Source organism: Hyla sarda, chromosome 1, assembly GCF_029499605.1.
Source record: "Hyla sarda isolate aHylSar1 chromosome 1, aHylSar1.hap1, whole genome shotgun sequence".
Classification (NCBI taxonomy): Eukaryota; Metazoa; Chordata; class Amphibia; order Anura; family Hylidae; genus Hyla; species Hyla sarda.
In genome coordinates this window covers 11,284,254-11,311,197 of record NC_079189.1, presented here as the reverse complement: position 1 = coordinate 11,311,197, position 26,944 = coordinate 11,284,254, and the positions used below count along the sequence as shown (strand labels likewise).

At 40.9% G+C, this 26,944-nt stretch overlaps 1 protein-coding gene across 1 annotated transcript in view; it reads left to right on the top strand.

Moving 5' to 3' along the window:
- The window catches only part of LOC130283800 (vomeronasal type-2 receptor 26-like), a 61,478-nt gene extending 41,757 nt beyond the window's left edge, over positions 1 to 19,721 (top strand). The window contains exon 5 of the mRNA XM_056537208.1: positions 18,799 to 19,721. Within this exon, the coding sequence (XP_056393183.1) occupies positions 18,799 to 19,721 (923 nt within the window). The remainder of the gene's footprint in view (positions 1 to 18,798) is intronic.
- Positions 19,722 to 26,944: the final 7,223 nt, after the last annotated feature.

Sequence of the window (26,944 nt, the reverse complement as noted above, 5' to 3'; positions counted from 1 at the left end):
ACAGCGAAAACAATCACATGATGGGGACGGACCCACAAAATTTATCAGATCCCAGATTACTTTTTTAAAAGAACCAGAACCCAGAGCAGATTACTTAAATGGGCACTGTTGGATACAATAATGTTCGATATTTTGTAAAGCAAGCAAAACCAATAGGTTTTGCAATTGCTTTCATTAGAACATTTTCTGTATTTCATACTGAAAAATCGAGTCAAACAACTGCCCCCCCTGCCTGCTTGGACACATACTAGTCCTGCTGTGTCCATGCATCATCACCTATGTCATGGACCCACTTCCTTGATTGACAGCTTTGAGCGCAGGGCTCACAACTGAAGGAAAAATCCTCCCACTGTCAGCTTGTGTCCCACTACTGTCATTGAGGACAAGCTGGGAGTTGTAGTTTTGCTGATGCTAGGGGAGTTGTGAGCATACAGCATACTGAGGGAGGAGGCGGAGACCTGCACAGTGAGGCCACACCCCCTCCCTTTGAGAGGAATTCAGACTAGTGAACTAAATTAAAAGTGTAATAAAAAAAAATAAAGGTGCTATACACATAAAAATTAAATGTATATGGTAAGGATTAGGTACTGAGTTACATAGTAAAAAAATGTTTTTTTGTTGGATCTGACGGGCACGCTTTAACCTGGTAAGGACTAAGGGCGTACCTGTACGCCATGGGTCCGCTCCCATTCTATAGATGGCCTTGGTCCTTAACAGTGTCATAGCGGGTTGGGCCCGGCCTCTAACAATCGTCGAAACCCGTGGCTAATATCATGAAAAAATGAATAAAAAGTGATCAAAAAGTCCGATCAATACAAAAATGGTACTGCTAAAAACTTCAGATCACGGCACAAAAATTAGCCCTCATACCACTCCATATGCGGAAAAATAAAAAAGTTATAGGGGTCAGAAGACGACAATTTTAAACGTATACATTTTCCTGCATGTAGTTATGATTTTTTCCAGAAGTACGACAGAATCAGACCTATATAAGTAGGATATCATTTTAATCGTATGGACCTACAGAATAATGATAAGGTGTCATTTTTACCGAAAAATGTACTGCGTAGAAACGGAAGCCCCCAAAAGTTACTAATTGGCGTTTCTTCTTTTTTGTCGAACAGTGATATTTTTTCAGTTTTATTGTAGATTTTTGGGTAAAATGACTGATATCACTGCAAAGTAGAATTGGTGGCACAAACAATAAGCCATCATATGGATTTTTAGGTTCAAAATTGAAAGAGTTATGATTTTTTAAAAGGAGGAAAAAATGAAAGTGCAAAAACGGAAAAACCCCTGGTCCTTAAGGGGTTAAATGTATCAGACCAGATAAGGCTGCCAGCCCACAAACAAGTTTTTTTTTTTTTTTTTTAAAGTGCCACTGCAGTTTTTGAGCCACAACTAAGAGTGGATTTAAAATGCATAAGTCATCATGGTTCCCCTTCTGGCTTTGGCTGAAAAACTGCAGTGATAGTTTTACAAAACAAAATAACCATGTGCGATTGCAGTCAAATGAATAAGACCCCAGGCAAGATAATCTTAATAATTTTATTTTAAACCAGACTAGACTCCTGAATATCCTTACCCTCTCAGTGCAGTGACTCAGGCTGTTCACAGAACCTGTCCCCCCCATAACTATAGCAGTAATAAAGGGGCATTTATCATGTAGGATATATAACATTATATTTCAAGAGAATCTGTCATCAGCGTAACCTGCGCTCCCTGCTGGTACAGGGTTATAGTGTGCGTGTTTCCAACCTTGTTGAACCTTCTTCTCCTATGTGGCCCCGTTCCCAAGTTATGGCCAAAAATCTAAATGTGCACATGAAATGATTTGGTGCATTGGGGGCGTTCCCAGTCCCTTGATGCACTCATCTTTCTGCCCTTCCCTGTGTAATGCCCCCTTCATTTTTCTTAAAGGACATGAGCTCTGTTCTCTACAGGGAATATGTGACTCTAGATCCGCTCCGCCCACTCCTGTCACATGATCATTATCACAGGTCCTTCAGCCACATTCTCTTCTATCCTACACTGTTGAGCTCAGCCCCCACACATACTGGTCATATGATTGTGACATCATAACAGGTCTTACATCTCCAGCATGTAGAAGATACAGAGCCAGTCCTGGTCATACAGTCACTGAGGGGCAGAGATACATACAACACAACAGCAGTGATTGACCGACCAGGTCTTGCTCTGTATCTGCTACGATGCCAGAGGCGATACGGGCCCTAAAGGATACCCACACCTTAGTCCTTACTTTGCAACTGAATCCGTTGGTACTGCATTACCTCCAATGCTACCACTTGTGATGGTAATACTCCTGTAGCGGTACACATTAAACAGGTCCCAGCTTTGATGCCGTGTGCTGGAATGTTGTTTCTTGGGGTGAACCGAAGGTGTGAGAGATGCAGGATGTGTTCTTACTCCTTTGCCGACTAGGCCAGAACTAACTCTAGCAAGATCCTGTACTGAACATTTACTTTTGGATCTTCCCCCTCTCCCTTGGGAGTGGGGGTGGAGACAGGACTGCCCTTAACTCTCATTGGCTGAGTGGTGGACATGTGATAAACAGTATTACCAGAACTTTTACAGTAAACACAGACTTTTAGGTAGAAAGTGTTAACCCCTTACACTTACATAGGGCTCAGCACATTCAAAAAACATAAAAAGACACAGAAAAACACTTTGAGGCAACAGCCACCCAAATTGTCTTCAGAGTATCAAAAAGTGAGCCCGTTCCAAGACACCACAGTAGGACATGTGATGATGTCACAATAATGGGACCAGTAAAGCAGGATAAAGGACAATGTGGCAGAAGGACCTGTGATGACGATGATCATGTGACAGCAGTAGAAGGATCTAGAGTTATATGTTCCCTGTATAGAATTGAGATCAGGTCATGAATATTTATGAAGGGGACGTTACACAGGGCCAAGCCAGGCAGGAAGAATAGTGCGTATATACAAGCAAGGTTGAGACCAGCTCTACTGACCCACAAATTCTATGCTCGGACTCGCACTGACCCAGGTGCGCAATCAATCTTGAAAGGAACCTTTTATAGACGTTCATCATGGTTCACACCATACGTTTGTAGCCTATGCAATTGAAAAAATAATTGTAGGTACGAGAGGGGGCAATGCACAAAGGAAATTAGTAAATAGAGAAGCGTATTGGTAGTTTGTGTTAAAAACGCATGCCCCTGCTGGTTTCAACATCAGACAAGAATTCCTGTTGCATTATTGATATGATTTGGTTTTTCATTCATGTCATCATGGCATAGTTTAATCATAGTATAAGTCAAAAATATTTTAGATCATTTATATCTTTATACATGAAAAATTCTTTTATTTTGCCGAACTATCGGCATGTATGTTGGAATTCTTGCCGGATTACCGCAATCTTATTGGATTATAAACATTGATATAAATTAATATCCATGGTTCCAGACTAATCCAAAATACATGTTGTATTGAAAAATAAAGTGAGAAAACTACAGTTTCACTATTATGTTGGTATTTTATTCACTATTCTATGTGGTGTTTTTATATGTTCATTTTAAAGCAATTTTTCATCATTGTGTTCACATGTGAAGTTGTTAGACAGGAAGTTTCCACCCCCTGGAATTTTCTCCTAATATAAGGAGCCTTTGGGGGTTTGAAAACTATCTGTGATAAAGGGTGGTATACCCACCCGAAACGCGTCCAGATGTCTATCTGATGGTGTGTGACTATTTTGTACCTGCTTTTATTGCTGAATAAAGATTAAGTTGGGGTTTCATATTCCCTCTTCCTTTCAAGGAAGAATAGTGCATCAATGATTCAAGAGCGCCGATATGAATTTTTCCTATAAATTTTCCTATACCGCAATACCGGTCGGGCCCCTCCCCCCTCAGATGAATGAATGAATTATCAGCCGCAGCGGCTGTCCCCACATCGGGGAAATAATCATATGTTCTCCCCGTCCTCCTGTGAGCCATTAGCGCTTCGAATTAATGAGATGCAGGCCGCTGCGCTTTAAATGGTTAAGTTGCCGGCTGCCGGCGCTTTAAATGGTTAAGTTGCTGGGCGCTGTGCTTTAAATGGTTAAGTTGCCGGCCGCCTGCGCTTTAATCCCTTAAGGACCAGGCCCATTTTGGCCTTAAGGACCAGACCAATTTTATTTTATCATTTTTGTTTTTCCTCCTCGCCTTCTAAAAATCATACCTCTTTTATATTTCCATCCACAGACCCATATGAGGGCTTGTTTTTTGCGTCACCAATTGTACTTTGGAATGACATCACTTATTTTACCAAAAAATGTACGGTGCAACCAAACAAATATTTATGTGGGCAAATTGAAAAGAAGACCGCAATTTAGCAAATTTTAAAAGGTTTTGTTTTCATGCTGTACACTTTCCGGTAAAAATTACATGTTTTCTTTATTCTGTGGGTCAATATGATTAAAATGATACCATGTAGATCAAGGTCAGCATCCATCTCCTCTTCTGTACGGGAAAATTCATCTATTATAAATAACTCACCCTGCATCTCTCACAGCGTACCATCATCACCAACAAGGAAATATAAACCGACTGAGTCTCTACCTGAACCCTCACATAAAAACGAACTGTTCGCAACCTAGACATGGCTCCCACTCAGAAAACGACTGACACGAACACGGATTTGGCAGAATTTTCTCCTTCAGAGTTCCTAAAAAATCCAGGCGAATCAGACATTAACCCCCCCCGCGTCTGACAACCCTAAAGACAAAAGAGAGCCTAAGACAAACACTCAAAAAATAAAAAGGACCCTATCAACCTCTTCAGACTGGGATTGAGTCCCCACAGATACTTCCTCCTCACCGCTGCGTAAGCGACAAGAGCATTCTTCATGGTCCATGGAGACACCAAACCCAGACATGGAAGGGTCAGCGCATGTGGAGGACAAGTCACTGAAAGAATATCTATGTCATCTTCCCACTATAGAAGATTTTAAAAGCTTGCTGTCTGAGATGAAAAATTAGATGAAATACACATTGAAAACAGAAATTGCCACAGTTCGTCAAGATATTAGAGAAGTGAATCAGAGGGTTGACTCACTTGAATCAGATCATGACCATACTCGTCAGTATATTTCATCACTTCAAACAACGATCACGGCTCAGCATAACACCTTATGCGACTATCAGAGGCACCTAGAAAACTTGGATAATCGTGGACGAAGACACAATATTAGAATTAGAGGTTTACCTGAAGCGACCCAAGAAGACGACCTGAAAATAACTCTAGAGGCCATATTCAATATGGTCCTGAAGGTCCCACCAACAAACAAAATCAAAATGGACCATGCTCATAGAGCGCTTAAGCCTAAGGGATCAACCTCATACCCTAGAGATATAATATGCTGTATTACGGATTGCGAAGTAAAAGAGAAAATTATGTACAAAGCCAGAAACATGAGATCCATAGACTTTGATGGTGCCATCCTCCAACTGATGCCAGATTTGTCTTGGCTAACACTCCAGAAGAGGCGACAATGGAAACCCCTTCTTCAAACCCTAAAAGACCATGACATCACCTATTGCTCGGGCTTCCCATTTAGCCTCTCAGCTAGACATAATGGGAAATCTGCTACACTCAGATCCTCACAGGACTTACAAAAATTCTGCGACTTATTGGGAATACCTATTCCGAAATTATCCAATTGGGTGCGGTTACCTCCCCCTCCCTCCCCATCACCGATTTAGACAAGGGTCTCACCTAGAAGGAGAAGAAGCCATCAACCTCGCACACCAGACCGCAACGACCCTAATCCACTGAATATACCTGGATGAATAATAGATGCGTTAGATATGTTGTGTTATCATATCATTTCAATGCTTAGTAGGGCTTAGCAGGTCCTAACTTACTGATATCTACTTAATAGTTTGATTTAGACCGCTAGTATAATATAGAAGTGTTAAGTGATAGTATTACTTCTTATGATTCTATCTAGGGTATCTTATCCCCCCTTTACTTCTACATTTTTAAGTCCCAGCAGGGGGTTGGAATGGACAGGCCGTTCCTGTTGGCTTGTAGCCTCTTTCTCCAGTACTAGAGAATCTTATTTCCTCCTTTAGCTAGGGAGCGGACACTTTCTCTAGACTCTCGTTACATCCTGCAGGGGTTCTCGTCCCTAACTGGAACTAATCTAATCAATAGTTTATCATGTCATTGTGTTATTTTATGTTTTGTCTCTTAACTAATCTCTTTGTTTTCTCTCGCCCACATGGTTTCCAATACTTTCGGAGCTTCAAAACCATATCTCGACTCTGGAACCCCTATTTCCTTTGTCCCTACCTTCACAAACACCCCAGTCGGAGGGGAGGGCAGCAATACCTATCCTCCAGCTACACTCTGGAAACTGGTAGGACTTATCTTTATTGCGCACATACACACTTTATGACCTGTCATGGCGTGCCTACTCTCATTTAACGTTAAAGGGCTGAACAAGGATGTCAAACGCAGACTGTTGCTCAAGGAGCTGCGTATGCGGAAAATTGACATTGCGTTCATCCAAGAGACCCATCATGACAGTTCTGGGTCCTTTGAGTTTGCACATAGATTCTTCCTTGAGGTATATGTGGCGAATCAAGATCGAAGGAGGGGAGGTGTGGCGATCCTTATTTCACGTACATGTCCCTTTCAAGTGACATCTTCATACATAGACTCAGGTGGTAGATTCATCATACTTACTGGCAAATTATCCAATGTCCCTGTAACTTTATGTAACAGATATGCCCCTAACAACTCCCAAATTCCTTTCTTAACGAGGGTGTTTGCTAAATTAGCTAAACTACTTCCTACTACCTTACTGATAGGAGGAGATTTCAACTTGCCATTCTCCACATCAGTAGATAGAGCTTTGGTTGAGCACCCTAACCCTTACCCTTCAGCTCATCGCCTTTCATCCCAATTCTGACAACTAATTAGAAAATACCATCTATTTGATTTGTGGAGAATCTCAAACCAAAATAGCAGGGAATACACATTCTATTCCAATCCACATACGACTCATTCGAGAATTGACATGTTCTTTGGCAATCTCCCTGGCCTTCGGTGGACCAAAACCACGATACACTCTATTACGTGGTCAGACCATGCACCTGTGACTTTAGATCTTTTAGATTCCAGTACTCCACGGAGACATTGTCACTGGAGACTGAATGAATCACTTTTGAAAAAGAATATGTATAGAGAGGACCTGGGAGCGTGCCTTAAAGAATTTTTTGATTTTAATCTAGGTTCAGTATCATCGTTCTCCACTCTCTGGGAAGCTCATAAAACAGTTTTGAGAGGCCATTGTATAAAACTAGCATCTCATATAAAAAAAAACAACCTTCAACATTCCAAAGATCTTGAACTTAAACTTAAAACTTAAGAATCTAAAATGATATCACACCCCAATTTACACACATTAAGACGCATTACTTATATACGCACTCAATTAAAAGACCTTGCTATAGGTCATGCATAAAAACTAGTTTCCTATTCAAAACATAGGTATTACGCAAATGCGAACAAACCTCTTTCTTTATTGGCCTCTCAACTCAATTTTCAATTGTCTAAAACAAACCCCTTTGCGATTAAATAGAGCGATGGGTCCCTAACACATGATCCAACCAAGATTGCGGACTCATTCCATGAATTTTACTCTAAAATGTATAATTTACCCTCATCACCCTCCATGAGTGACGCAGAAAAATTGACCCAAATAAATACATACCTTGCTTGTCCAAAGTTGATGGACAAGAGCTTAATCTACTAAATACTCACATAACATCTGAGGAACTCCTTAACACTTTGAAAAATCTCCCTAAGGGAAAATCCCCAGGGCCTGACGGCCTGCCATATTTTTACTACAAAACATTTGCTGATTTACTTAACCCCCACCACTTTGTTCAATTAATTTTGATCAGGCTCGCCTATTCCACCAACAATGTTAAATTCATATATAACAGTATTATCGAAACCCGAAAAGGACCCTACGAATTGCGCCAGCTACAGGCCTATCTCCTTATTAAACACAGACCTAAACATTTTCACCAAAATCTTGGCAAATAGGCTAAGCAATGTTCTCCCTGGCCTCATACACAAAGACCAGGTGGGATTCGTTCGATTTAGACAGGCTGGGGACAGCACTAGGAGAAATATTGACCTGATAGACGTAATTAACAAAACAAAATCATCTGGCCTGATATTAGATCTTGATGCTGAAAAAGCTTTTGACAGGCTCGACTGGTCATTCCTACTGTCTGTCTTGAAGGCAAATGGAATAGTGGGACCTTTCTTCACTGCTATCTCCGCCCTGTACACCTCACCGTCAGCTCAAATAAGAATGCCTCACGCCACATCCCCTAAATTAGTGATCTCTAACGGTATGAGACAGGGATGCCCTTTATTACCCCTCCTGTTTATACTCCGTATCGAACCGTTGGCTAGGTCTATTCGTTCCAATCCTGACATTCAAGGTATAAAAATTGAGGATAGGGAGTTTAAAGTTTCATTATTCGCAGACAACGTACTTTTAACCATCTCAAATCCGCATACATCCCTGCCAAATTTACATTCTACCCTAGACACATACAGTAAGTTGTCGGGTTATAAAATAAACGCTAGTAAAATAGAGGCCTTACCTATCAACATTCCTAATCCCCTTTTACAAAACTTGAAGACCAACTATCCATATAAATGGCAAGAAGTAACTTTGAAATATTTAGGGGTTAGGATCACCCCCAAGTATGGACTATTGTTTAAACATAATATTCCCTATATTATACATGAAATTAAGTCCATACTTGACAAATGGTCTTCACTCCCTCTTTCTTTTATGGGACGGATTGATGCACTGAAAATGACTGTCTTGCCGAAACTGGTCTACCTTTTCGAAACCCTTCCTATCCCCATCCCTAAAGGTTCACATAAAAAAATACAAACTTATATGTTAAAAATTTGTTTGGGGAGGCAAGGGTCATAGAATATCATTGTCAGTCTTGACTTCCCTAAAAAAATATGATGGCCTGGCTTTTCCAGATATCCACAAGTATTATTTAGCCGCAAACCTTCGTAGACTTACCTCTTGGACATCCTTTTTAGCCTTCAACAAATGGGTAGAGATCGAAAAACTGTGGCTTAAACCCGTACATCCTTCTTCTTTAATAATACACCACATGCAATTTCTAATAACCTATTGGGTCCTATAAAACTCACACTTTCTATTTGGAACAAAGCAATTTCCCAATTCCCCTTAAAATCAAACACCTCATTGCTCACCCCTTTGCTTTTCAATCCACAAATTCTATATAGCGAAGATACATCAACTATCATTCCATGGATTAATGCTAAAATATTCCATCTAGCTGACATAATAGACCCATTGAGGCGGGTCCTTATGCAATTCACAGATTTACAAAGTAAATATGCTTTGCCCAACTCATCCTACCCCTTTTACCAAAGTCTGATAAATAGTCTATCACTACATACAAGTGAGTTTACCTTTCCCCCTCCGACTACATTTGAACATATATGTAGGAGTAGTATGTCTACAAGAGGATTGATCTCAGATATCTACAATTTACTAATGACACCGAACTATGAAACTTCCAAATACCATTCATACATGACAAAATGGGAGGCATATGTAGGCAGATCACTTGACTTTGATCAATGGTGTTCCATATGATGTCTTCGTCCTGTATTGCTCACAAAGAATACCAATTTAAACTGTTGATGCATTGGTATCAAACGCCAGTTAAACTAAACAGGTTTTTAACCAATGTATCTCCCTTGTGCTGGAGATGCGGCCGTGACATGGATACACTCATCCGTGTTTTTCTTTGTACTTGTGTTAATCCTTTTTTCCTCTTTCCTTCTCGTCTCTTCTTTTTCGTCTTCTCTCATGTCTTGTTCCTTATGATTTTCCATATTTTACATTTCATTTTCATTGTTCTCCCAAATTAAGTATCATATTTACTTAATTTAATTGCAACTTTAATGTAACAATTTCGCTACTATCTCTTAGATATCATACTTTAATTGTTAGTTAATAACTTCTTGCATATTTAATAGTTGATACTCTAGCTATCCTTCTAGATTTGCTTCTGTCGCCTAGTCTTCGAATACGATATGAAGCTGCATATAATGGAGACCATCGTTATCAGTATATCTTTCTGTTTACTGTATTTGTTATTATATTTTACGTTTATGTAAAACGTCTTGAAAAATTGAAAATAAAGTTATTTAAAAAAAAAAAATGATACCATGTTATATTCTATTCTATAATTGTACCACTTAAAAAAAATCTCAAATCATTTTAACAAAATTAGTATGTTTGAAATTGCGCTATTTTGACCACCTATAACTTTCTCATTTTTCCGTATATGGGGCGATATGAGGGCTCATTTTTTGCGCCATGATCTGTAGTTTTTATCAGTACCACGTTTGCTTAGGTGTTACTTTTTATACATTTTTAATCAATTTTTTGTGGAATAAAATGTGACAAAAAATGACTATAAAATACTTTAAAACTGCTTATGTGACGTTTTTATTTTTCAAGATGACCTATAATGATCTACCGGATATGTCTATAATATCCGCAACATCCAAAGACATGAATCTGCAAATTAATATTTCTACATACAGCTGAGTGATTGCTTTAGTAATATTTATATAAATGTGTTATATTTGTTATGTATTGTTCCTTGGCCACGTTGTTTTCTTTGGCCAATCTTTCCTTTGTTGTAAATTTCTCAAAAAAGAAAATCTAATAAAATTATTTAAACCATAGCACTGATCAGTATTATTGGTGATATTCTGCTCTGGTCTGCTCAATCTCAGACCAGAGCAGAAGACCCCAGGAGACATGTGGAAAAAGGGGAGGGGACCTTCGTCTGCCATGCTGGATGATCGGATCCCCGCGGCAGCGCTGAGGGCGATCCGATCATTCATTCAAAATACCGCACTGCACAGATGCCGTGATCTGTATTGAGGGTCCGCCATTAACGGCGGGTCCCTGGCTGCTAATAGCAGCTGGGACCTGCTGAGAGCACCGCTCCGGTGCCCGCGATCATGTCGGCGCGTAAATGTACGTCATGGTGCGTTAAGTACCACGTCACCTTGATGTACATTTACGTCCATTGTCGTTAAGGGGTTAAATCGTTAATTTGCCAGCCGCCTGCGCTTTAAATGGTTAAGTTGCCGACCGCGGAGCTTTAAATGAATGAGATGCGAGCCGCAGCAAGGTGTCACCTCCCCCTGCAAGCGCTAAAAGTCTGGCTTTTAGCGCTTGCAGGAGGAGGTGACAGCTTCCGGCTCGCAACTTAATCAATTCCAGCGCCGCGGCTGGTGTGAGGTGGAATTTTGCAACCTCACACCGGCATCTCATTCATTTAAAGTGCAGCGACGGGGGGAGGGGGGGTATACCGTTAAATACTGTGGAACAGCCATAACGTACAAAAATACAGTGATATGCATTTTTGGTCATACCGCCCAGCACTAACAGACACTTGATAACATATATCACATTTCTACTTTTGCAGGTGAAAAAACCTTTCACTGGTATTGACTGTCCCCCCCCCCCCCCCCTAATGATATTGGTGCACTGTGCACACTGTTACAAGGAAAAGCACCATGTTTTTTACTCATAAGAAACTGTTGTTTAGAGGTCTTTTTCTGAGTGCCCACATCTGCTTTTTTTTATGTAACTGTTTATTTATTCAAGTTTTGTCGTTTTTTCATATTATCAAAAGTGCTTTTATTAATCTGTCTTAGTTTTTGTTTATGTTCTGCTCATTCATTCATTGCACTGTTTACTATGTGATCCACGTGTATTTTTTTAATGTTGCCTTTTTTTCCCCCTCGGGCTTCTCCCGGTCACCATGACGTTGTACATGTCAATCAGGATTTATTATCAGCTGTTATCCTAATTGAACCTAGGATGTGACGTGTATATATACTGTTTATTGATCTGTAACCTTATGCAACTGAAAAAAGTGAATAGCCGAAACGCGTTTTGCATACTGCTATGTTGAAATAAAGATTTAAAGAGAATTTGAAAAAAGATAAGCTGTGCCGGGATCCCTTCCTTTCTTCATCTGTATATCCACGGGCACATCTCCAATGCCACCACCTCCAGCTATAGCTTCTTCTCATACTGACTCTGTAGGACCTGTAGAGACATCATAGTCACAAGTCAAATGTCATGCAAAGTCTGCTTAAACCTTGACGAATGTCCTCCCTGCTGCAGTCCTGCTGCGATTTGTGTAAAATCACATTAAAAATGCTTTCTTTGCGCAAACTTCGACATAGTAGGAAAGCCTAGCAGCACAAAAGCAAAATATGAAGGAAAAAAGCGGAGGTGGCGCCAGGTGCGGTGTAGGTCTTGAGCCGGTGTAGGTGAGTACCCGGGTGGGGGTAGCGTATCCCTTGCCGGTGATGGTAGCTTGGTATGCAGGCCAGCAGCGTGTGGACGGAGCCCAGGGGAGAGTCCGTAGAGTAATGCAAAAGTATAGGAAAAAAGCTGTGATGGCGCTCCCAAGGAAGTAACCCGAAGTCGTGGGTATTTGATGAAGAATAAATAATTTATTTACAGCATAAGAAATCTAAGAAAATAATAAAGCAAGACGTGTTTCGGGAGTCACAGCTCCCTTTCTCAATTGCAGATGGTTGCTGCAACCACCTGCAATTGAGAAAGGGAGCTGTGACTCCCGAAACTCGTCTTGCTTTATTTATTATTTTCTTTGATTTCTTATGCTGTAAATAAATTATTTATTCTTCATCAAATACCCACGACTTCGGGTTACTTCCTCGGGAGCGCCATCGCAGCTTTTTTTCCTATACTTTAGCAGCACAAAAAGTATAGGTCATTTTTTCAGTGATGATAGGCCCCTATGAAGCCCCAGACGGCCACCCAAAACAGAAATATAAGAATCCAGCAATGTACCCTCCTAGAACATTACAGCATCTTCGTTCTAATACTGTATGGTTTCAGGGCCGAATGTGGTAGGATCTGAAGCCGAAAGGGATCCAGTAGAACAGATATACCAATAGACAGGGCCCAATTAACCTGATACTGCTGAAACAGTTACGTTATTTTGGACTTTGGAATTTTTTTACGTTATTTTGGACTTTGGAATTTTTTTGCGCCTACACCATTGACCGTGCAGTTTAATTAATTATATATTTTTATAGTTCGGACATTTACGCATGCGGCGATACCACCTATGTTTATATTTATTTTTATTTACATGGTGAGAAAAGAGGGGTGATTTGAACTTTTATTAAGGAAAGGGTTAAATCACATTTATTAACTTTTTTTTTTACACCTTTTTTTTTGCAGTGTTATAGCTCGCATAGGGACCTACAACACTGCAAACACTAATTGCCAGCGCTTTGCAGTGATCAGCGTTATCGGCGGTCGATTGCTCAAGCCTGCATCTCAGGCTTCGAGCAATCAATCGCCAAGGGGACACGCCGGAGGCAGGTAAGAGGACCTCCGCTCGTGTCCCAGCTGATCGGGACACCGCATTTTCACTGCTGTGGTCCCGATCAGCCCCACTGAGCAGCTGGGCAGCTTTTACTTTCCTTTTAGACGCGGAATTCAACTTTGGGTTAATAGCGCGCGGCACCGCGATCGCTGCCGTTCACTATTAGCCCCAGGTCCCGGCTTCAGATACATGCCGGGACCGACCCGATATATCGTGGGAGCCGGCCAAGGACGTAAATATACGTCCTTGGTCGTTAGGGGTTAATTGCTTCAGGGAGTACCACACTTCCATGGAGCACTAAATTTGTATCCTTTTTCCTGATTTTAATTCCCCAGAATTCGATTCTAAAACCAAACCTCCCCCCCCCCCCCCAAAAGAAAAAAAAATTCTCAATACTCCTGATAATATCTCCCCCCCCCCCCCCCCCCAAAAAAAAAGGGTCATGGGACACAGAGTCAACAGCATTAGGAATATAATTGGCATATCAGTACTAACATTGCAATTTTCATTTTTACCAAACTACACTTCATCCATTCCTGGAAAATAAATTTAGGGAACACCCGTCTGTTCCAAATCTCCGCTTCACCCCTATACACTTTCCCTAGGGGGTGTACTGTTTGTAATAGGCTTACATGTGGGTGTTCCTTTCTTGTATTTTCCTCTGAATGTATGTAACTTTTAGGTCTGTAAGAAACATCGGCCTTAAATGTGAAGAGTACTCGCTCAGGAGCTCTGTCGTATTTCCAGGCGACAATTCGGAGTCACATGTTAGTTGTTCATAGAATGATGAAGTAGAGGATAGGTTGAAAATTGCAATTTTCAAAAGCTCCACTTCATCCATTCCTGGAAAAAAAATGTAGGAAACACCTGTGCGTTCAAAATGTCCTCTTTACCCCTATACCCATTCCTCAGGGTGGGTACTTTCTGTAATGGTGCCACATGTGGGTGTTTCATTTTTGTATTTTCCTCTGAATGTATGTAAAAGTCAGCTACTGATATGCCATAGGCCTCAAATGCAAACAGACCTCTATGTCTTCTGAGCCTTGTTGTGCGTCCACCCAGCACGTTACTCCATATGTGGGTGTATTTCCATAGTCAGGAGAAAAAACCTCCAAAATTTGTAACCCAATTTCTCCCATTACCCCTTGTGACAATTTTAGAAATTGGTTAATCCCAGCATTTAAGTGTAAAAAAATCTAATTTTTTAATTTACGGCCCACTGTTCAAAAAACCTGTGAGGTGTAAGTACTCATTGTACCTCTTGTTACCTTCCTTGAGGGGTGCAGTTTCAAAATTGTGGTCTCTTGCCGGGTTTTTTTTTTTTAGATTTTATGTCAGAATCTCAACCATTGCAGTGCAAAACACCACTTTAGGCCTCAAATCTCATCGGCGCCGTCTCACTCCTAAGCCCTGTTTTGCCCCTGCACAGTGCTTCTCCGCCTTATATGGGGTATTTCCGTTTTCTGGAGAAATGGGGCTACAAATTTTATGGAGCTTTTTTTCTCTTACTACGTGTGAAACTAAAAAAATTTGGGTTAATACCAGCAATTCAGTGTTTAAAAACAATTCTTTCAATATTACAGCCCACTGTTCAAAAAACATGTGAGGTGTAAGTACTCACTATAACCCTCGTTACGTTTCTTGAGGGGTGTAGTTTCTAAAATAGTGTCACATGTGTGGGGTTACTGCTGTCCTTGCACAATGGGGTCTCTGTAAACGCACATGGCCCCCGACTTCAATTTCAACAAACTTTTCACTCCAAAAGTCCAATGACGCTCCTTCTCTTCTGAGCATTGCAGTGCACCCGCAGAGTACTTTACATCCACATATGGGGTATTTTCTTTCTCAGGCGAAATTGTACTACAAATTTTGGGGGCCTTTTGCCCTATTACCCCATATGAAAATGAAACATTTGGGGTAACACTATCAATATAGTGCGAAAAATCTAATTTTTCACTTTCACGGCCCACTGTTCAAAAAACCTGTGAGGTGTAAGTACTTACTATAACCCTTGTTATGTTCCTGGAGGGGTGTTGTTTTCAAAATGGTGTCACATGTGAGGGGTTTCTGCTGTTCTGGCTCCATGGGAGGTTTGTAAATGCACATGGCCCGACTTTAATTCCAGCAAAATTCTCTCTCCAAAAGTCCAATGGTGCTCCTATTCTGAGACCTGTAGTGCGCCAGCAGGGCACTTAACATCCACATATGGGGCGTTTTCTTAATTGGGAGAAATTGGGCTTCAAATTTTGGGGTCCATTTTCTCCTATTACATCATGTGAAAATGAAAAATTTGGAGTAACACCATCATTTTAGTGTTAAAAATCAAATTTTCCATTTCCAGAGCAAAGATCGTTTTCAAAAATACCACAGTTGCTCTTTCCCTCTTGAGCCATGTTGTGAGCCCACAGAGCACTTTATGTTAACATATGAGATATTTCCATACTTGAGAGAATTTGGGTTACAAATTTTGGGGGGCTATTTCTCCTTATACCACTTATACACCCCAAAAAAAATGGGGCTACAAGAACATGTTAGTGTAAAAAAATGCCAATTTAGATTTTTCTCCTCCACTTTGCCGCTATACTTGTGAAACACCTAAAGGGTTAAAAAAACTTTCTGAATGTCATTTTTAATACTTTGAGGGGTTTAGTTTCTAAAACGGGGTCAGATTTTGAAATTTTCGAGAAAATTTGGAGAATTGCTAATTTACTTTGAAGCCCTCTAATGTATTTCAAAAAGTAAAATATTATTGTATTATTGTATCTGTTTATCAATATCTAATTTTTTTTGGAATATCCATTTTTCCTTACAAGCAGAGATTTTCAAATTTAGAAAAATGCAAATTTTTCTAAATTTTCATGAAATTTGGGGATTTTTCACCAATAAAAGATGCAAGTAACGACAAATATTTACCACTATGTTAAAGTAGAATGTGTCACGAAAAAACAATCTCGGAATCAAAATAAAAGGTAAAAGCATCTCAGAGTTATCAATACATAAAGTGACAGTGGTCAGAATTGCAAAAAAGGGCCGAGTCCTTAAGGTAAAAATGGGTTGAGTCCCTAAGGGGTTAAATGGCCATAGTGGCTGCCTGGGCAAATGATCTCCTTCCGGCTCCTCTACATAATGTGGTGGACGACCCAGCCCCACCATCTTAATTTGTATCCAGGCCTTAATGACAGCCCTGACTGTAGGTACAGAAGCAGGGGATCGCTGTTTAAACAGTGGTCTTCTGCTTCTGTGCTGGGGCTGCTGTAAAAGGGTGCAGCAGGGGCCCAGGCTTACTGGAGTACTGGCTGAACCCCCTTGACGGCAGCCCCGGCACCACCCAACCATCACCAAGAAAGCTGGCCTTCTGCGTAATTAATCAAATAATACATAGACCTTATTATAGAAATATGAGAGATAGACAGATAGATGAAAGGCAACCGCAGCACACAGGAGTTTCAAAGAGTGCAAGTAACTTTTATTCCATGAACAAGCAAGTGCGACGTTACAGAGATTTCACAACACCATTCTCAAGCCAAATTATAGTGATCAAAGCAAAGTATATATATGAGAGAGCATCAATAAATACATAATTACAATTATAAAGACACCATTATTAAATAACGGTGACAGTGTGTAGATAAATGTATGCAAATGTAAAGCCGTAAAGCCGTGAATATAGGGGACACATCATGTCCAATACATATGTGCGTGAGATTAAAAACATGAAGTACATACATTACAGATAATGCAGAGAATGGACAACCATAATTAATAACTAGTTAATAACTAACGTCAACTGAAATCAATATAAAATCAAATAGGCAAGGTGTGTATGTGGTAAGACTCACCAGAAATAATCATAATACAGCTGTCATGGTGCTGGTAAACGTGGGAAAATAGTCACTGCGGCTGCATTGCAGGGTGTACTGCATCAGAATTAAACTGACCGATCACATTCCGAGTAACTGGGCTCACGTGACTGATGACAATATGGTCACGTGATCGGAACTAGATACGACTCAGGCGCGCATGCTGACAGGTGCCGGAGTGGCATCTACTTATTTCTGGTGAGTCTTGCCATACACCCGCCTTGAGTATTTGATTTTATATTGATTTCAGCTGACGGGATTTATTAACTAGTTATTAACTATGGTTGTCCATTCTCTGCATTATCTGTAATCTATGTACTTCATGTTTTAATCTGACGCACATATGTATTGGACATGATGTGTCCCCTTTATTCACAGTTTTACATTTGTATATATTTATCTACACACGGTCATCTTTATGTGATAATAATGTCTTTATACTTGTAATTATGCATTTATTGATGCTCTCTCTTAAATATACTTTGCTGTGATCACTATCATTGGCTTGAGAATGGTGTTGTGAGAACACCGAAATGTCGCACTTGCCTGTTCATGGAATAAAAGTTACTTGCACATTTTTGATACTCCCATGTGCTGCAGTCACCTTTTTGCTTGGATCTGCACTTAGGCCTTGGACTGAGGCCTCTTTGACCTTCTGGCACCTTTACTATTATTGTAAGGATGTGCTGCTCCCTTCGGCTTATAGATAGATAGAAAGAATAGCTAGTACAAAATAACAGAAGAACAACACTCCTCCACTCTTAACTCAATTGAAAATGGTGAAGTGAGACCCCAGAAATGTTGTCTGTCTTTTGTTGGATTAAAGCGACCCTATTTTTTTTTATACTCTGCTGTGTTGCAGTCGTCCTTTTGCTTTGAATCTAGATAGATAAATAGATAGCAACAGAAGAATGCAGCAGCACACTGCCATCACAAGGATATAGGTGAAACATGAACATGCAGATAAAACATGGAGAGCTATACAGCTATGGTGTAAGAGATGCAAATGTGAAACTATAAGATAGTGAGGCACTTAGCTCGCAAATTTGTCTCCGCCGGCGGTCAAATAGCTTGGACCATCCCACCGCGATAAGGTGGCCTCATTGGGACGGACCCTACACTGTGAATATGCCTCTGTGTGAACAGTTCAGTAAGCATGGCAGGGTCTGGAACATCCAAGACACCTTATATACACACCTGATAGAGGTGGGTGAGGTGCAAGGCCAACATGGAGGTAGCCACTCACCCTATGTGTAATACAGACAAAGAATAAGTCAGCCAGCACTTTAGTTGATACCAAACTATTATATGGACCTGGCCTGCATCCATAATAGTTTGGTATCAACTAAAGTGCTTGCTGACTTATTCTTTGTCTAGATAAATAGATAGATAGATAATATAACCTTTTAATATGTAATATAAAATCTTCCTACAGACTCTGACTTCTGCATGAAATGCCCAAGTGATGAATGGCCAAATGAGAAGAGAGACCGATGCCTGCCTAAAGTCATGGATTTTATCTCTTACCAAAATGACACAATGGCTTCTGTATTCTCATGTGTCTCCATCTTCGGATGTCTTGTGACTGGCTCCATATTTGGAATATTTATCTCCTACCGGGACACTCCTATTGTTAAAGCTAATAACCGAAACCTGAGTTATCTCCTCCTGGTCTCCATCCTCCTCAGCTTCCTCTCTGTCTTCTTGTTTCTTGGTCGTCCCAGTGATGTCACTTGTAGGTTACGTGAAACCAGTTTTGGAGTCTTCTTCTCAGTCGCCGTCTCTTCACTTCTTGCCAAGACTGTTATGGTTTGTGTTGCTTTTAAGTCCACCAAGCCTGGAAGTCCCTGGAGAAAATGGCTGAGTGTGAAGCTGCCCTATACCATAGTGTTGTTGTGTTCTTCCATTCAAGTTGTAATCTGTGTTATCTGGTTGTCTATCTCTCCCCCATTCCAGGACCTGGACACTCAGTCTTATCCTGGGAAGATCATCATTCAGTGTAATACAGGTTCAGATATCTGGTTCTACTCCATGTTGGGTTATCTGGGGTTCATGGCAGCGGTGAGCTTTGTTCTGGCTTTCATGGTGAGGACATTACCGGACACTTTCAATGAAGCCAAGTACATCACCTTCAGCATGCTGCTGTTCTGCAGTGTCTGGATCGCCATGATCCCGGCTTATCTGAGCACCACAGGGAAATCCATGGTGGCTGTGGAGATCTTTGCAGTGATGGCGTCCAGTACTGGACTTCTAGGGTGTGTGTTTTTTCCAAAATGTTTTATCATTTTGTTTAAATCTGAAATGAACAGAAAAACTGACCTACTGGGGAAAAAGGAAGGAATGACTAGGAAATATTAATCCCCATCATTGATAATAGTGATTGAGAATGTTTGTATATGTTAATCCAGAGGTTTTTTTTTTTTTTTTTTGCAGGAGTCTTTCACTTATAAAAAGTGCCTACTATTTTAAAATATTGTGTGCACATTAATCTTAAGGCCTCTTTCACACTATGAAATATCTCAGTTTAGGAACTTCCGTCAGAAGTTCCGTCACTATATCGGCGAAACCCAGCCGTTACAAAACCCCTGACGGCTGTGACTAAATTGCATTGCAGCCTATGGGGTTTTGTAACTGCCCATTCATTACGTGCGTTAAATAATGGAGGGACATCGTGGCGGAAAAATTACTGCATGCAGTAATTTTTACGCCACGATGTCCCGTCACTATATAACGCCCGTAATGAATTACGGGCATATGCGGGTGCAAACGGGCAGTTACAAAACCCCATAGGCTGCAATGCAATTTAGTCACGGCCGTCAGGGGTTTTGTAACGGCCGTTTTTTGTCGATATAGTGACGTAACTTCTGATGGAAGTTCCTAAACGGAGATATTTCATAGTGTGAAAGAGGCCTAACAATGTGGAAATAATTTGGCCTGAAAAAACACGGTGTGACCCAAACCTTACACATGTAGAAACCATATGGCCCAGTTTTAGCAAACTTTGAAAGCTGAACTGTGATTGGTTGCTGTGGGAAAATCTCTCCACTTTTTCTCGCACACATTTTTATAAATCTGGGCAATAGTAATGAAGACTAAATATTAGTGAAAACTATTGAATTGTAGGATTATTATTCCATTATCTCCAGTATTTTCTGCATTTATTTGAACATCAAATGACTGATCACAATTTCTATAAAAATTTTAAATTCTTTTTATTTTTATATTTATTTTTTTCGGGCAAAAAACGTTGCGGCCAGATGTTAGCTGTAAATCAATGAGAAATCGCAAAATTCTTATTTCACTTGGCGTTTTTCACTTTGGCGTGTTTTTTTATACCCTTTTGGCGTTTTTTCACTCTTTTTTGGTGTTTTTCAGCTCCTTGGCAGTTTTCCAAAATCGCAGCATGTTGAGCCACTGGCGATTTTTAGTCAAAAACGTGGCGTTTTTCTCCCATAGAAGTCTATGGGAGTGAAAAAAAGAACGCCAAGAAAAGCGATGTGGGTTTTTGTTACGATTCGGCAGGCTGGATGTGGATCCTCTGTGTAAGCGAGGGATTAGCGTGGACCGTGTCGGTGGACCGTGTCGGTGGACCGGTTCTAGGTTGCTACTGGTATTCACCAGAGCCCGCCGCAAAGCTGGATGGTCTTGCTGCGGCGGTAGCAACCAGGTCGTATCCACCGGCAACGGCTCAACCTCGCTGACTGCTGAGAAGGCGTGGCACAGTAGGACTAGACAGAGGCAAGGTCAGACGTAGCAGAAGGGTCTGACCGGGGCGCTGCAGAGAGAGGAACGCTGCGAGCGCTCCGGGGAGGAGCAGGGACCCGGAGCGCTCGGCGTAACAGTTTTTTATTCTTTTTTGGACTTTAGCGATCCAAAAAAGTGATGGAGATACCTTTTTTTAATAAAATTTTGTAGGGTACCATAAAAAAAAAAGATACAGTTGTGAAGGAAAAAATTGCATCTAACAAAATGTATCTTTTTCATAAAACATTTCTTTTTATAAATTTTTAAAACAGGGATCAATTTATGTGGGCGGCCGGGGACCTAAAAATGTATCCAAAAAAAAAAAAAAAAAAAAAAAAATGTAGTGTGTGTGTGTTTTTCACTTTTTTCCTTTATTTTTTACAATTTGTAAGGTAGTACTACTACTCCCAGCATGGAACACACTGTTCCCTGATGGGAGTAGTAGTACATGTACTAATTGACAGATCTCCCCTTTGCGATCCTCCTGTATAATTTATAGATGTGGCCGGCCGCTCTCCTATGGTCCCCTGCACTGACGTATATATACACCTATTCATATCTCCCACAGAGCTGTGATTGGCCAGATGGTTCCAGCCAATCACAGCTCTCTGTTGGAAATATGAATAGGTGTATATACATCAGTGCAGGCATGGAGTGGGGTCTATAATTTATATAATGATGTCCTGAAAGCCAGGCAGTCAGGCAACCAGATATGGGGTACTGCCTAGCCCGGGATGAACAGCGTGATAAAACATGGGGCACGTTTCCTCCATTTCAAAAGCAACTTACTAAAAGAATTTGTGGGGAAAAAAAGCGAATATAATAGAAATTATTCTAGTCACACAATAAGGGCTCAACATACTCAATTTTTGCCCTAGGTGAATACTTTAGGGGGTCTAGTTTCAAAAATGGGGTCCCTTCTGGAGGTGCAGTATTGTTCTGACAGAAAGCTTTGCAAGATGAAGTGCAACCTATAATGTGTATAATGATATCTTGAAAGCTAAATGGGGCTCCTCTCCTTTTGGGTCCAACCATGTGGCCATGCAACCCTATATGGCCTAAGTGGGGGTATTACGGAACATGGGACGAATAGAGTAATAAAATATGGGGCGCATTTTCCACTTTTCAGATGCAATGTACAAAAAATATGTGCCACAAATGATGCATTTATGAACAAAAAAAAGAAAATTTTCATTTTTTCCACTGACTTTATAACCATTCCAGCCACTCAAAAAGGACTGAAAGTACTCACTTTTGGTCTAGATGAATACTTTAGGGGGTGTAGTTTCCAAAAAGGGGTCACTTGTGGGGGTTCTGTATGGTTCTGGCAGCTAAAACCCTTTGCAGGCATGAAGTGCGGACTATAATCCATTCGCCCTAAAATGATGTCCTGAAAGCCAAATGGCGCTCCTCTCCTTCTGAGTCCTACCACGCAGCCAAGGAATCAAATATGGCCTAAGTGGGGGTATTTCCAAACACGGGCTGAGCAGCTCAATAAAATATAGGGTGCATTTCTTGCAATATCAGAAGTGATGTACAAAAAATATGTCCCACAAATGATGCATTTGTGAAAAAAAGCAAACTTTGAATTTTTTTTTAACACTGACTTTTTAATAATTCCTGACAAAAAACTATGGTGTTAAAATACTCACTGTACCCCCTAGCAAATACCTTGAGGGGGTCTAGTTTTTAAAATGGGGTCAGGCTGGGTTCACATCACGTTTTTCAACTACAGTTCCTGCATACGTTTTCTATCAAAAAGCGTATGGGAAAAAAACGGATGGAACAGTATGGGAAAAGGTTAAAAAAAAGTGCATAAAGTTCCGTCCGTTTTTATTATAAAAAAAACATACGTTTTTGAAAATTCTGTCCATTTTTAATGGGAGGGGTCTTGGGTGGGGACTTTAGGATGCAAATGCGCATGTGCAAAGAAAAAACGCATACGGTTTTGCCGTATGGAACCGTATAAATGTGCGTTTCCCATTGACGTTCATGTTAAAAAAAAAGGTATGCTGTTGCAATACGGTTTTTAAACTGGAGTCAAAACCGTGGTTGAACAAGGTTTGGAGTACTGTTAAAAACCGTATTGCAAGCAAACCGTATGCATAAGGGTGCATACGGTTTGCAATGCTTTGCCTATGTATACTGTTTTCAATACCGTTCCATACGTTTTCACTAATGAAAACGTATGCGGAAACCGTAGTTGAAAAACGTGATGTGAACCCAGCCTCATTTGGGGGGGGGGGGAGGGGGGTCCTATGTTCTACCACCTTCAAATTTCTGCAAACCTTGCATAGCACATACTGTAAAAAAAATATGTACTTTTCAAATTTTCAACATTTTGACATTTTCAAGTAAAAAATTGTTAGGCTTCTAATTCATTTAAAATGTTAATAAAAAATGCTTTCAAAATAAAGTAGACATCTGAAAGTATAAGTTTCATAAACTATTTGGTCAGTAAGTATGAATATATGCAACCTATTAGTGTTAAAAAAGGTAAAAGATCTTTTTTTAAATGTCGTGATTTTTTGGCATTGTAAAAAAAAAAAAAAACTACAAATCATATCGGTTTACTTTTACTATGTACATGAAGGAAAACTTATGACAAAAAAAACGATGTCAGAATTATCGTGATTGGCAAAATGTTACCAGAGTTATTCTCTGATAAAGTCAGACATCCCCAATTTGAAAAAACAGGCCTGGTCTTTAAGGGGCGTCCAGACCTAATTGTTTTGGTCCTTAAGATGTTAAACTTACTTATTTTGTGAAAAGTTTGTTTTAAAAGCAGTACAATAATAGAAAAGCATGTAATCATTTTATTCGTTTTGACCCACAAAAAAAAAAGGAAAGTTAATTTTTACCGTGTATAGGGTGAAAACAAACGTTTTTGCAATACAGTTCCCGTATCAAGTTTTTGATGAAGAACGGATTCCTCAAAACCTGACTAAACTGTATCAAAATGTGTGTACAAATTTCAACCCATATATGGTTAAAAACCGTATACGGTTTGAAAAATGATGTCCAGTTGCATCAGATTTTTAAGAAAAAAACGTATACGTTTTCCACTTTTCCCTCCAAGTTTCACTTGTTTGATTGAAATTTCAAGAAAAATAACTGTGCAAAGTCAAAAACCGTATGGATCCGTACGCACATACGGTTCTGTACGGTTCCCATTGACTCCCATGTTAAAAAAAATATATATATTTTTACAGGGTGCAAGAACGGAACCGAAACAGGGATAGAAAAACGGGAACAGGCGGCTGTGTGAGCGCACCCTAAGTTTCCCTTATCACGGCCCTGCCTGGGGTGGGGATGGGGGTGTACATAAGTGTCTATGTGTACAAATATATATAAATAAATATAATTATACACCAATGCTTCCCAGGGTGCCTCCAGCTGCTGCTGCAAAACTGCAATTGGGAGTTGTAGTTTTGCAACAGCTGGATGCACCCTGGTTGAGGAAGACTGTATATATACATATATACACACATACACACACACACACATATACAACAGTGTTCCCCAGAGTGCCTCCAGCCAGTGGCATAGCTATAGAGATGGCAGCAGTCGCAATTGCAGTGATCGCTATCACAACCTTGCCTCCATAGCCTTAGGGGCCCTAGCAGCCCCCTTGACACCACACTATATAGTAGTAAAATTGAGTAGCCGTATTAGTCCAGTGATGCAGATGCAAATAAAAAAATGTTGCAGTATCTTGTAGTACCTTTTAGTCTATGTTCCTATAGCAGGGCAATTTATGGCCCATCTTAGTGTGAATTCTCCACATCTATTGTCTTAACCCCTGCATATTTGTGAGATGTAACCTGTGTCTTCTGCTAGTGAGGTTAGATTTTCTTTAGACTTGGTAAAGGGAGGAATCCCGAAAGCTTCTCTACAAAATTCTGTTTAAATAGAAAAGGTATTACAAGATACTGCAACATTTTATGATTTTCATATAATAAATATATATATATATATATATATATATATATATATATATATATATATATATATATATACACACACATACACACACACACACACACACACACACACTATGCAGGCTCGGGCCCTTTAAAGGGGTTCTCCACTGCCCTGCCTTCCGGAGCTCCGCTCGCAGCGTCTGGAAGTTTATTACTCCGAACGCTGAGTGCGGTCTCCCAGGTTCGAGGCCGTCCCCTCGTGACGTCACAACCGCCCCTTCAACGAAAGTCTATGGGAAAGGGGCGTGACAGCGGTCGCGCCCCCTTCCCATAGACTTTCGTTGAGGGGGCGGGCGTGACGTCACGTGGAGGCGGCCTTGAAGCTGGAAGCCCGCACACAGCGTTCGGAGTAATAAACTTCCAGATGCTGCGAGCGGAGCTCCGGAAGGCAGGGCAGTTGAGAACTCCTTTAAAAATCATGAGCGTGTATGCTTCTGCACGTAATGCAAAGACATGTCACCCCAGTAGGAAGGAAATTACATGATGAGGGGGTTTGTTACAGTGTGTCACCCTAGTAGGGTGATTACATGAGGAGGGGGTTTGCTACAGTGTGTCACCCCAGTAGTAAGGAAATTACATGAGGAGGAGGTTTGTTACAGTGCTTCACCTGTGATGACTCCCTCTTGCAGACAGGTGTGGTTGCAGTATAGAGGCACTGAAACAGGACTTTTCAAATCAAAGTTCAGTGTTTTATTCACACTTGGCAAACAGCAAAGCAGCAGTCTTAAATGCAGATCAAAGAAAAAGTAACAAAAGTCCAACTGCGTTCCTTAGGTGTTTGTTCACACCCGAGTCAATGCAATGCAGCATCAAGCAAGTCTTTTCCAAGCCTCCAGGCAGTCTGCTCACCAGCTTCCACACTCCACAAGGAAGATCTCAAAACTCAGCTCCCTGGCAGTGTGAGCTGCAACATACAAATCCCCCTCAGCTGGCGGAGCAGTCTGCCTTTAAGGCCAACAAAAGGCGGCCTGGATTGTGGGGAATGGCCCCCACCGAACACTTGACCACTCCCAGTAAGAGCCATCTCTGATTGGCTTTCCAGCCATACTACAGAAACAGTGTCAGTCTGCATCACAGCACAGTGGACAATTATCGGCTCTTACTTTACCAAGGCCAGGGGCACTGGTGACACAAACCAACCATCAACCACAATGCCCTTTACCTTCTCACACACACCAGTAGTAAGGAGATTACATGAAGACATGAAGAGGCGGTTTGCTACAGTGTGTCACCCCAGTAGTATAGAGATTACATGAGTAGGGGGTTTGTTACATTGTGTCACCCCAGTAGTAAGGAGATTACATAAGGATGACATTTGTTACAGTGTGTCACCCCAGTAGTATAGAGATTACATGAGTAGGGGGTTTGTTACAGTGTGTCACCCCAGTAGTAAGGTGATTATATGAGGAGGAGGTTTGTTACAGTGTTTCACCTCAGTAGTAAGGAGATTACATGCAGAGGTTTGTTACAGTGTGACACTCCAGTAGTAAGGCGGGATGTGTCAAAGGGCCGGCAAAATTAGTTTTTGCCTAGGGTGGCAATAATCCTTGCACCAGCCCTACGCCAGTGAACGTCTCTCCAGGCTCCAGCTCTGCAGCCAATGGTGGGGTAGGACCAGAGAACCCCGGCCTTCCTTTGCTCCCCTCCTCCTGATAGATCTGGTTCTGGGGGAGTCTGCTCTCAGCCCGACATCCCCAGCTCTACTCTCATTGGCAACTGTGCTTTTTACTCCAGGTGCCCAGGATGCAGCATACTGCCTCCATCCTGCTATAAAAACCCTCCTTATTGTGGAGCTGAGCACTTGGTAACATCTACGCCAAGGACCCTGGGCCATGGAGCCTCCATGCTTGGCCT